General features: G+C 38.8%; 1 protein-coding gene across 1 annotated transcript; it reads right to left on the bottom strand.

The window, feature by feature from the left end:
• Positions 1–1,992: 1,992 nt before the first annotated feature.
• Positions 1,993–7,474, bottom strand: rhcga (Rh family, C glycoprotein a). Its single transcript, XM_034197030.1, has 11 exons — positions 7,183–7,474; positions 6,205–6,397; positions 5,249–5,399; positions 4,991–5,138; positions 4,714–4,880; positions 4,491–4,628; positions 3,896–4,032; positions 3,559–3,683; positions 3,137–3,210; positions 2,936–3,015; positions 1,993–2,843 (listed from the first exon to the last, which is right to left on the bottom strand). The coding sequence occupies exons 1-11, from the start codon at positions 7,406–7,408 to the stop codon at positions 2,810–2,812; spliced, it is 1,473 nt and encodes a 490-aa protein (XP_034052921.1). The 5' UTR covers positions 7,409–7,474; the 3' UTR covers positions 1,993–2,809.
• Positions 7,475–13,586: the final 6,112 nt, after the last annotated feature.

The raw sequence follows: 13,586 nt of genomic DNA, 5'->3' as shown, positions 1-13,586 counted from the left end.
TACAATTTAGGATTTTCCACTGAAAAAAAGTGTTGGATTCAAGATTCAAAGGTTTTTATCATCATATGCTCAGCAGCTACAGAAATGTCAATGAAATTCTTCTGACCTGAGCTCCTCCAACAATGCAACATATATAATAAAATACAAAAATACAAAATAAAAAGTAGTGCAAAAAGTTTATATACATGTAATATAATAGAATATGATATTTACAAGAACAGAATATGAAATTAAATAATGTAAATTAAGAAAAAAATTAAATACGGTGTATCGCGTGGACCCAATCACAGTGAATGTTCAAAACTAAATTTGATAATTTTTTCTTTTTCATCTCACAGTGCACATATTTAAGTAATCATAACACAAAGCTAAAAGTTAATCTGTTTTTCCTTTCTCTTTTCAAGAGTGCTTCAGAGGATGGCTGAATTCACAAAACGTGGAGAAGACCGAGAGGGAGAAGTTACTACATTTCACAAAAAATACAGGACCTTGTGAAAAACGGAAAGAAAGAAATTGAAGGAAACTGCTTAAAAATATGAAGTAATGGGTGTTTTGAAAATGTTTTCAAATGTGTGTTAATGTTCATTGTGTGTTATAAATTATTATCTTGCTTCTAATCATTTGATGTATGAGTATTTATTTACAGACATTCTATACATTCTGGTACCTTTCTGGTAAGGTAGGTGCTCTGATCTGAAATTATAGATGTTCATTGAGTACTGCAATTGGGTGAGAGTGTTTCATCATCATATATGACCAGCTTAACCATCAGGTAATTCCAGTTAAAGTTCGACTCAAGATCATACCAGTCTGACCAGCTAATGGTGACCTGCTAGAACACTGTGACCACCAGCTTTTACCAGCTAAACCGAGCTAAACCAGCTATCCCGGCCAGCTAATGGTAACCAGCTAGACCACTGTGACCATTTCATTTCAAACCTTTATTTATACAGATAAATCCCATTGAGATCATTGATCTCTTTTTCAAGGGAGACCTGCTCAAGTAGTTCCACATGAAACATAAAAACATAAATAGAACAACAAAAGGACATCACATAGCATCATTTACATAATTATCCTGCTGTGTTGCCCACACCGGGTTGTATTTTGGACGTTCTGCCTCTGCCTCCTTGCTTGGTTGGGCTGCTCAATTGTCAGCTTCACAATTGTGAATTGTTTCTCCCTGAACACAGCCTGCAGCCACCAGCTAAATAAATACAAACATAAATAGAACAACAAAAGGACATCATACAGGATAATTATGTAAATGATGCTGTATGATGTCCTTTTGTTGTTTTATTTATGTTTTTATGTTTCATGTGGAACTACTTGAGCAGGTCTCCTTTGAAAAAGAGATCAATGATCTCAATGGGATTTATCTGTATAAATAAAGGTTTGAAATGAAATGGTCACAGTGGTCTAGCTGGTTACCATTAGCTATGCTGACCAGCTAGACCACTGTGACCAAACCAGCTAAAGTGTCCAAAACCCCTCTTAACCAGCAAACTAATCCAGCCTAATATTGACTTGTTTGTCTGCTGGTTTTTTCAGCAGAGGTGTGGCTCCATCCTAAGAGTAAATAAAGCAGTCGATTTGAGCCACGGCTGTGAAATATAGCAATTTGTAATTCATATTGTGATATGAGACTAGATTTCTTATTACATTTTGTATATTGTGATATAGTTATTTGTCACAATATCATCCCAACTTCGATGACTGGGGATTTTTCTACATACGTAGGGCTAACTCCTTATCCTTAAGGTTGAAGCTGCGGCTAAATTACTGGTTATGGAATCCAGACTCAAAAAAACTAATTATTATTTGACAAGTTTGTGATAAGTCAATGCATTAAACAATTTTGTCAATGGAGTGTGCCTACTTAAACTTGTTTCAAACTAATGTTTACAGATTTTAAACTTATGTTCAACCACATTCACATTGGGAGAGGAAGAACACAGAAGGTATGAAAAAAGTGATATGTTCCTCATGGAGTGCTTGATAATGACAAAAATACAACTTTATTGATCAATGCCAGCTACATGTGATTTATGAATGTGTCCATCTCAAACTGGATATAGTCATACAATTACATTATATTCAACACTACAGCAACCAAATCATTCAAAGTAATAGTTAAGAAGTTATTTTCCAAACAAATAGAGTGATACAATCATATGTACAGCAGCTTACAAGACCTATACATTATTTTAAAGAAATATCTAAGTAAGACATACAACTCGTAAAATGCCTAATTTGGCTGAACCTTATTTGTTGAACAAACACTCAATAAACTGCATGTCAACAGACTCTTCATGGCAAATGTCAGTGACATTATTCAACAATTAATGGCAGGAGTTCCTGTGGCTATTAAAGAAAAAATATATACAACAACTGATATACACGTTTTCTTCAGTTCTTATGTCCTTCATGATCAGCGTGCATGAGATGAACAAAGTGTATTTGATTTCTGATCATGTATTAGATGCTTTAATCGAGTACATTATATTTAACCTACATTAAGAATCTGCAAGTTTAAGAATGTTCATCCAAAATAGAAAAGGGAATGAAAATATAATTTTAAATTCCTTCAAGAAGTTTGATTCAAAAATATTTTTACATTAATAAGATATTTGGTCAACATTATCACAACCTTAGGGCTTCCAATCACTGACAAGTGTGGCTGTGGCAGATTCAGTGTGTTTTCCTTGTCTCGTAGATTTGCCCTTTTTTTTTAGGGTGGCTCCTTCATAAATTAGTGTCGTTTCACAGCTGTATCAAGTTCAAAATTCTCTGAGGAGGGTTGATCTTTCTAACTTTGCTCCACAGAAAAGTTTGACTCCGATCTGTCGTAAAAAAGGAAGAAAATCTCACAATTAATGAGAATTCAGGAGAGAGCAATGAGGGAATGAGGATGTCTCAGTGTAAGTGAGCTTACATGTCTTGGTGCTTGTGAATCATGTGGTTGTTATACTCCAAAACAGGAGGGATGATCTCCTCCTCCTCCTCCTCAGGAACCTAAAACACACATTGAAAAAGATCATGAGCCCGAAACTCAGCAAAGTCATTTCAATGACCAGTGTATTTTAGCTTTAAGAAAGGGCGAGAACAACATTTAGAGTTGGAAAAACCCCCTTACCTCCCAATAAACGTCATCATCAAAGCAGTTGTCATCAGCAGGGTCGCCCCAGATAGGGAACCGCAGAATTAGACCTTTAAAGAGAGAGAACAAAAAGGAAAAACGGCATTAAGTAGGTATACACAATTCGTTCTTTTTGGCCATGACTGTTTTCCAACATGAATACAACTTTGCACTTGCAATATTGTAATCAAATCTCTCTTAAGTGTCACATAATTAAAAGTATGATTATAATTATAGTAATATAAAAAACTCGAAGGACATTTAGATTTAACTATTGTTGGGCTTCTAAACACTTTAGGATTAAATTCTCCAAAATTCAACATAATCATGCCTCTTGACCCCTTTACAGTAATATAATCCTTGAAACTGTATAAATATATAAGTGTTATATTAATGCACAACACATTTGAACAACTTACCAACAATCCCTCCTCCAACAAGTCCAAATGCAATAGCCACACATGTGCCAGCCGCCTGAAAGCCTCCCTGGGTTCCTGGCGTTCTGTTTGCAAAATCGCCTTCAAAGTCGAATACACGTTTCAACCTAGGCAGAACAAAATATGGTTTTTAGCAAACAGTATATGTAGACTACGCCTGATGTCTGGGAGTGTTTTTGTCGGCAAAGGCAACAAACAGGCGAGTCAGGTTTTTAGAATTTCAACCCTGGGTGTGTTTGTGTGTGTGTGTGTGTGTGTGTGTGTGTGTGTGTGTGTGTGTGTGTGTGTGTGTGTGTGTGTGTGTGTGTCAGTCACGTACCCCTCTTTGCCATAGACGTCTTCATTAGCGAATGCAGCAACTATGGCGCCTACAAAGCCCCCGAGCATCCCTGGCACAGCATGCAGGTTGTGGATGCCACATGTATCCTGGAGCTTGAGGGTCTTTTCCAAGAAGGGCTGAGAATGCAAACGTGTATTCATTGATTTCTTGATCTGTACCCAGGGCCTCGTAAAAAAAAACTGTATAACGTAAAATCATTGGTATGTTAAGATCCCTAATTAGTAATGTGTTTGATTGTAATGTTAAAGCTTCCCTTCACTTTAAAACAACCCTTTGAAACCAAGGACATGGGTCCTGTTTAATAAGCAGCACTTTCACTATGTTGACACAACTACATGAACCAGTTAGACTGTTTCCATGTTACATGCACATTTGAAAGTACTTAGTGTCTGCTCTAAGAATAAAACACCAATTATTTCCAATAATCATGTCATCGTCATCGTCCTGAAACACAATCCACAAACATGTTCCTTCTCTTTTTCATGCCGCTCCCTTCAGAGTTTTTAATGAACCGTCTTTTGGCCAGTGCACAGACATCAGGAGATTTCTCAGATCAAAAAGTATGGAGGCTCACCGTGACAAAGAGGTAGCCAAAGGTGGAGATGATGCCGCAGCAGAAACCCACGATGAGTGAACCGTAAGGAGTGATCATGAACTCTGCAGCTGTTCCCATGGCAACCCCACCGGCCAAAGTAGCGTTCTGGATATGCACCTGTCAGAAAACAACTGCAAGTTAGTCACAAGAAATGGAAAAAATGCATTGATTAATTTCATGTTTTGCAGGGACTTAGCAGTACCATGTCCAGCTTTCCTTTCTTCTGAGACATGCTGGAGATGGCCACAGCGGTGAGAACAGAGGAGGCGAGTGCTAGGTAAGTGTTAATGGCCGCTCTGGGCTGCCCGTCGCCGTGGTCTGTGATGGCTGAGTTAAAACTGGGCCAGAACATCCAGAGGAAAAGTGTGCCTGTGAGGTGGGCCAATCAAACCACAAGAATTACACAATCAAGTAATTAGGTGATGAATGTGTGTCCAAAAGAAAACCTTGACACATGTGTATATATATAAATCACTCACCAATCATGGCAAACATATCAGAGTGATAGACAGATCCATTGAGGCTTTTGCTCTGGTGTAGTTTCGGTCGATAAAGGACCCAGGAGATGGCTAAACCATAGTACCCTCCAAAGGCGTGAATGACCATGGAGCCACCAGCATCTCGGCACTGAAGGAACAAGCAGCACAACAACATAAATTGCAAAGTGTGGTGGAACATTTTCCCTCTTCACATACACATAACTTTCCTGTGGAATCATTGTTTTTGGTGAAACTCACATGAAGGAGGTCGAGGATGATGTATTCTTCCACAGCAAACAGTGTGACGCCAAATAAAGTGACAATCATCAGCTGGACGGGGCTTACTTTCCCCAGCAGGGCACCCATGGCAATCAGAGAGCCGGCACAGCAGAAGTCTGCATTGATCATACTGTCGAAGGCGAGGTAAAGGGTAAGGCAAGGTCACAATAAGTGGAGAAGACCAAACAAGCACATTTGCATTTTATAGATTGTACAAAGGAAGGGCAGGAAACTCTATCTTTGCAATGACAAGATTGACTGCTTTCCTTCTATGGCGTGTTAATGAAATTGTGTGATTAATATTGCTACTGTAATCTGTTTCTCTATGAGTGGTATCCTGGGAATTGCATATAAATGTGTGTGTGATAACAGATGTGTTTCTACAGGAAGGACAGGGACAAAGGAAGGAATTAGCTCTAGGGTTATCTATATATCCAGTTCTTTGTAGGGTGAGTTTTGCCTACTGCCATGGGACGAACACATTCTCCCAAATTATGTTGATTGGAATGTAAATAAGTTTGTGTTTTCCTATAGGAATAGTCTGTTACACACAGAACAGGACGCTCTCTTTGGTGGAGACTCCATACTTGCAAGCATTAAAATATATCTTTGATGCCTTTAATATGAATATTGTGTTGCTGTACGTTTGTTACCTAACTGATCATTTTCTCTAGACAACAGCTGATTTTAAGTTGCTATGACAGGTGCCACAAGACAGGACCAGACAAAAGTGAAAATGTTTACGTGACAGCTGGGACAAAAATTCTAAAGTGTAAGAAAAGAGAAACCTTCCTGTCCATCTTCAAAGAACATTTGCCTTGTAGCGTTAAATAATGTGTTTTCATTTTTGAGTTACATGACTCACCAGTCATCTTTCAAGTTGACTAAATGAAGCATAGAAATAACTGATGATTTTGCTTAAAATTAAGACCTACCTTTCTACTCCGATAGAGATTTTTGCGGTGACGGGGTCCAGAGAATGGAACCAGCCTTGCATAAGAAGAGCCCACTGCAGACCAAAGGCAGCGATCAGGAAGTTGAAGCCAACCCCACTGAAGCTGTAGCGTTTCAGGAAGGTCATGAGGAAACCAAATCCAACAAAGATCATGACATGGACGTCTTGGAAACCTGAAGAAAGAAAATAACACATTTGTAAAAATAAAAACATATCAGGCTATGACAAAAATCTTTCTCTCTTGAACTCTCAACCGTCTGCTTCACATTAATTAGCTTATAGGGTAACTTAAATGCTGAATTGAAGTTTCTTACAAATGATAGATTTGCCTGCAAGCTGAGATTGTATCTGTTTGATTTGTTGAAACTGATTACTCTCTTCCTTGGAGGTGGATAATTTATGACGAGGTCAAAGCGCACAAAAATGTAGCTTCAAAAGATTGCGTGTCACAAGTAAACCCAGAAAAGTCATATTTTGTATTGCAGTGCAAATATTTTCACGGTAAAGTTGAAATGGACGTCAACTTAATTGATGCAGAAATGTGTGGTCCTAAAAACTTGTCAGGCTTAGAGTCGTTAAACATGTTACAGAGGGATCATATGGAGGTTTCAGATCTTAAAAGAAAGGGCCTACAAAAAAAGTTTCAGCTATGAAACCAAGTTTGTTAACTTTTTTAAATATTCCATCTCATTGGAAAAACAGCCTTCTTCTCTCAGTATTGTGATGTGGCAATGTCTTGCCATGAACCAAAAATGCAGAAACAAGACAGTGGAAATGTTGTTAAATGGCTACAAAATGGTAAGAATGTATTAACAGCCATTCATTTGCCATCAAAGGAAAACTCCCAGCATGTTGGTCCTTTGTCACCGACACACAGGATCCTAAATCACCTGCATTAAAAGATGACACTTTAATTGCAGGGTAGATTTGTTTACAGGCTTCCTATTAATGTACTTACTTGGATATCTGAAGTAGAAGTCATTTTCGATGTTGCTGGTGATGTTGGCACTTTTTTTGAGCTCTAACCATTTCTTCACATCTGATTCCTCATCATACCGGATGAAAATTCCAAACAGTACAATCATAGCAATCTGCCAGATGAAGCAGACAGCCGGCAGACTAACACGCACATTGGTGTTCTTCCGGCCGAAGAAATTCCCCAAGCACTCACACAAGTTCCCCATGTTGACCTCTGCTGATGCCCTGATCAATCGTCAGCTAGACTCCCTGCTGTAGCTTCCAGTGCAGCTTCTGTGCAGGTATATATATGCACACACTTGGGAGGGGGTGTGCTTCAATTCAACACTCAGCACTGAAGGTGGACACACCTCACCATGTAACCACTCCTCTTTTAACTTGCTAACTCTCCTTCTACAGACAGGACACCGTTGGCAGTAGCTCAAAGAGCCGGCTCTTTTAAGTGAAGGACGGGAGCCGACTCGCGCCCGCAAACAAGCCGGGTTTTGTTTTTTTTGCGGAGGGATCTAGATCCGCATGAAGGCACATTATGCAATGTGCACATTATCCCGCTTATTACATGGCCACATTCTCAACAAATTAACGACATGACTCCCAATATTAATTGAAATGCTTTTATGGATTTAGAAAATGATTTTATTGATTTATTGAGATGTATGTATTTAAATTGACATGTATCCGCTAAGAAAAATAGTCGGTTGTTACTGTTTGAACTAACGTAGCAACGGCAGGAACTGCTTCGAGAGTGTTTTTGAGGAGCTTTTTGATTACAGATTTGAAAACATCGTTGCTTGCTTTAAAAGTAGCACAATTCATTATGTCAAACTTTGGAAAGTATCTAGATATCCCTGCCCTAATGCCAAAGTAACGGCCAACTGAATATGTGTCGCCGTTTGATGTCTATGTCTGGACCGCTGCGTAAAAAGGAGGGTTTCTGCCCCATTACTTCTCTTCTTACTTCAATAAGAATAAAACACGGAGGAGGGAGATCTCTTTTTCTCCCCCTCTTCTGACAGCCCAGCAGCTGATCTCAGAGCACGCTGCCCTCTCCTGCAGGGGGGCGTGGTCAGCTGCAGCTCACAGAATCATATATATACTTTATATAGATATGGCCCAACAATATATTGTTCAAATATAGCATGATAGGTCCACTTTAAGTAATACAAGACATAATGATGATGATGATCTCCGCGCTACAGCTGCTCCGTGCATGCATGCAGGTGACATGTAATATCCAAGGATTAGAGACGGTTGGATGCTGCTGTTTTGAGCATTGCAATATATTTATTTTCACTATGTTATTTATTTATGATTATCCTTAGGCTCAGCAAAGATTTGATGTCAGCTGTTGCTGTCTTTTTTTCTATAGCTAATAGTTACTGAAATAGAGCCCTGCTGTTTTGTCAGGGCCTTTTCTTTAAATATAATTTTAAAATGTCGATACAGTAGCCCCTTTTTTTAAATAGTTTTTATAGGTGTTGCTATCTGTTTTGTGTAGCGTGGTTCGACAAGCAAGTCAGTGCATTCATTGGGTGGTATCAGAGAGTTACACGGGTCTGTAAATGCAATGAAAACATTTGGCCACAGCAAATCATTTATATTAAACATGTCATTTTTACTTTTGAATACTTCAGTACAAAGGATGTATTGAATAATTTAAGTGTTATATGTGTGTACACATATAAATCATTAGTCAAAACAGGGCTACATTTGATTTAATTAAAAGGTATAATATGTGGTAAACTGAAGAGCCGTTTGGGAGCCGAAAGAGCCGGCTCTTCTTGGTGAGCCGAGCCAAATGATCCGGCTCACCAAGAAGAGCCGGAATTCCCATCACTAGTTGGCAGCACTCCAAGAACAGGTACGATATCACGTGATGTGCATCACTTTAATTTGTGATTTGGCCAGGGTAACGGTTTAAGATATTCAGCACTAGAACCCAACTCCTGTAACTGCTTTTGAAATAATCACTAGCTAGGGCTGATTACATTGTCCTTGTCCTGTTTTGAAAATGATTTGTGACTGTCGGCCATTTACCTGGTCCTGTGGGAATACACCTGTCAGACACAACCGATTAAACACTACAGATCTTATACTTCATTTAGGAATGTATTATTGTTGTACCGAAGACAGAGAAGTGTTTTCCAGGTAACGTAGGAATCTTTTCTGGACATATTTACATCCTTTAAACTACAAGAGACAATATTTATTTTTAAGAACATGTAAAATAAATATCATTTCTAAATTGGTCTCCCCTCAAAATAATCGTTATAGTTTGAAATACTTATTTTACAAAATGCAAAAAAGGTTGACTTTGCATGCCGTTGCACTGTGTCTCTCAACTAAAGTAGCTGGGGGAAAGAACCTTGTTTCAGGACCAAAGACATCCTAATAATTTGTATATTTTGTATAGTTGATAACTCCCTTCCTATCCATTAAGTTCATTTTAATTAGTCTACCACAGCCTGAATGAGTGAGAGGCAATAGAAAACATTTTCTATTTATTATTTTGTCAGATATATTTTTATTAGAGCTCTGCCTCTTTATAATAAGCGAAGAGACTCTTGTTCACTTGGTGCATCACATGCCGACTGGTTATTTGTTCTCCTCGTGCAAAGCGTGTGTATGTGATGCTTATCGAAGAGAAGATTCCAGTTTAAGGATTCATCAAAATGAATGACTCTTGGTGACACTCAGAACATTCCAGATTATATCTGCTTCCCTTCTTCCACACATTTAAACTTCGTCAACTCATCATGTGACATTTAATGAATCATTGATGAGATACACTTTGATTTATACTACTCTTAGTTATTTTTGATTAGGCAAAACAAAATACTTTATGTGTATTATACTTAAGTTGTGTTAAAGGTAGGTTTAACATTCATGACATCACAACATTATGGCCTTGTGTTTTCATGATATTTACACTGGATTATGTTGACATGTGTGGTTTTCATTGTAATCGCAGGTTCACAAATGTTATATGTAGGCTACAGGTAGAGTCCAGGGCCCCGGAGCAGAAAGCCAGATTTATGAAAAATCTGAGTTTGTTAGGCCTGGGATAAGGGAACATTTTGTTTTCAGTTCTAGAAAGAGAGTTAACGTTACCTGCTTGCTGGCAGGTTGCATAAAACTATCCCTGAGTTTCTCGCAGTCTCCTCCTTCTCACTGTAATAAAGTATTTCCTACAAATCCTGCCACTGATGTGTAAGGTTAACCTTTTTTGTTGTTGTTGAGCAGACTACTTTTGTTCTGATATCAGGTTACTGGCAAGTGATCGTAGAAGAAAGACTTCTAGTTCATCATTAAACATCTCTATCGTCTGATGCACAAAGCCTTGTCAGGAGGGTGGCATTGAGAGGAGAGAGAGTAGTCATATCACTTTCACAATAAGCATTTGCCCTAAGGATAAAAGGTTGTGTCTTTGGGAAACATCCAACAAATACAATATCATGAATTACAGTACAGCGGTTGTCAAATAAATATTTTCAGTCAACTTAATTGATGCAGAAATGTGTGGTCCTAAAAACTTGTCAGGCTTAGAGTCGTTCAACATGTTACAGAGGGATCATATGGAGGTTTCAGATCTTATCTTTTGAAGGCATTTCAACGATGTTCCTGTCACATGGTGTGTGGTATGCTTTAGCCACACAGAGCCCTGGAACAATGCCACTGGAGAGATTAAAAGCACTTGTCAGTCTACAGGTAAGTGAGACACGGATCAATGCACTGCAGATATTAAGACACACAGACTCTCAATGCTATCTGCGCAGATAAATAAAGTAACAGAGCCAACTAATCGTCAGACCTGCCGAAAGGTTTCCCTTACAAGGCAACCACAGGAAAGGTGAAACCAGTTTGAATTAAACATTGATATCATTTATATCAACTTTGAGAACTATTTCTGTACATTTCACTCTCATGAACTGATTCAAGATTCAATGCTTTTATTGTAATTTGTACATAGCTACAGTGTAGATATGTCATGAAAATCTTAGGTCACAGGCTCCTCCAATGGTGCAACATAATAAAACAGACATTAAAATAGTGCAAGTAATACAAATAAAATATAATATAAATAGTGCAAGGAGAGGAATTGAAAATGCATCAAATGATTCCTACAAAGATGAAAGATGTTTTTGTTGAAGCGACTATGAACCCCATAAATCATTTCACTTACTGTTGAATCTTCTTTTGTGCAGTATGCAAGACCAATGAAAGGTGAGCCAATTATTTGAAGTGGATCTTCATAGCAGAGCTAATTAATTGTATTTGTAGTTCAAGGAAATAAAATGTCAATCAAATGTTTGCCACTTTGATTTGTTCCGTCTGGAGCAGCCAGAGGAGTGTGACTAAGACGAAAAGAGAACAAACAAACACAGGCAGATGCCACACAGATATGAGAGCGTCAGGCAGTCGGATATTTCTTGGTGACAGGAAACTACTGTAACCTCGGATCTGACTCTCAGATAACCCCCAGACAACAGTGTCACGATCTGCAGAAACAAGTATTACTTAGTTACACAACATCTGTGTCTCTCACATAATCCAATCTTGAGACTCCAAGTTCACGCACCTGCAAATAATCTTGTGCATCTCAGTCAGCAACTCAGGTGACTGATCAATAAAGTCACATGACTTCTAATGAATAAGGACACTCATGATAACATTAGTCATGAACACAGCCATTTTCCATTGCATTCTTGTTCTTTCCCACCAGCAACTTATATTTGAATTATGATAGGATTTTTGTCATTTTTTGTATATGGTGTTATTGTAGTGGGGGTTTAAAACTAAACTTATAGTTGCATTTTTATGTATTCCCCCCACTGCAGACTAAGGCATGTACAGGAAATCCATTTATCCGGCTTTTTATTTTTTCATAGCAAGTAGGTAAAAAGTCTTTATAATGTTTGCAAAATGCATCAACTAGGATATGTTTGTGTTCATACAAGATCATAACCTAATGGATGTCATTATCTTATTATCTTCCACACTGAGTAACAATATTACATAAATATTCTTTAGCATCTTTTGCAGCTCCTTACTTAAACCATATGACAAAATGCCTGACTTGTTTACCTTCAGTGGCGGATTTAGGATTGTAGAAGATCCGGGGCTTAGCCCAGGAGTTGTTGGGGGGGGGGGGGTAAAGTGCTATTTTTTCCAAGTGGGGGGTGGACCGAACATCCTTTAGGGGGGTCGTCGCCCTAGTTAAAAGCATCAATCTGGTGCACTTTGAGAGCAACATGAACCCTACCTTAATAATACCTTAAAGCGGACAAAAAGGCACTGGAGAACACTTATTCATTAACACCCTTTAATGAAGCAAACGAATGCCTTAACTCACTCAAATACAGTCGTTTACTTATTTCGGTGAAACGAATGTGCGTAGAGTTTTAAAGGATGTGGATAGTCTCACCTTGATTCTGGCGCATTGCTTATAGTTTTATAGATCTATTCCTAGTTTGTGACGTAAAGAGTGTAAGAGTCACGTTTCTGAATCGGACACTCTGAGTGGATGCAGTCACAGCCAATCGGAGTCTGATTCAGAGGGTTGCCTGTCAGTTCCGTTGCTATGTTTCCGTTGTTATGAGTACTGAAACGAGAGCCGCTATAATTCCACACGCGAAAACAAAAAATTGGAATACGTTATTTTTAGTGTCTTAAAAATAGACTGAGGTATGAAGGGTTAACGTTACATCTTAGGATACTTTTTAATAACATATAAGGGTATACTTAGTGTGGTTACTCCATGTTTACTAGCTATAACATTAACGTTACATCACTCTTTTTCACTTCTTACTCAGTCAGCCAGAGAGCAGATATCACCATTCACAAACCTGAAACATCATCCATTTCTTCACTGCTGGTGATGACATTGATACTGCTGCTGCTGCTGCAGCTTGTGGCGCCTGCTTCGATGAAAATAACTTTCTAATATCCATAACTTTATAGGCTATTAGCTTAAAACTCGTCAGGCACTATTGCGGCTTTCACACCAGCGCTTTTCCCTTTCTAGCTCCGAGCTAGAGCTTTTCTGGTTCAGCTCCGGTTTCCCTTTTCTGCTCCCGCTCTGTTCACATCGCCCAGCACCCGACTGGTGCTGCCGCTGCTGCGTCATGACGTCATCGTTTACATCGCTGATTTGCTCCCCAACGGTGTTACGGCGCTCACAACAACGGGGAACTGCGTCGGGTCGATGATCGTGTTGCTTTTAATCACACGAAGCCAGATTAAATTGAATAACGACTTCTCCAACCTTATACTTTGCTCCAGAGTGCCGTGGTTCATTGTTTATTAATGTGTTTCTGCAGCATTTACCGACCGCAGCAGTGTTGGCTGCTCTTCCACGGGAGTTTATTCTCCTCCGTTAGCTCC

This window comes from Gymnodraco acuticeps, unplaced genomic scaffold (assembly GCF_902827175.1).
Source record: "Gymnodraco acuticeps unplaced genomic scaffold, fGymAcu1.1, whole genome shotgun sequence".
Taxonomy (NCBI): domain Eukaryota; kingdom Metazoa; phylum Chordata; class Actinopteri; order Perciformes; family Bathydraconidae; genus Gymnodraco; species Gymnodraco acuticeps.
Note: the sequence above shows the minus strand (reverse complement) of the source record. Positions and strands in the feature narration are given on the sequence as shown.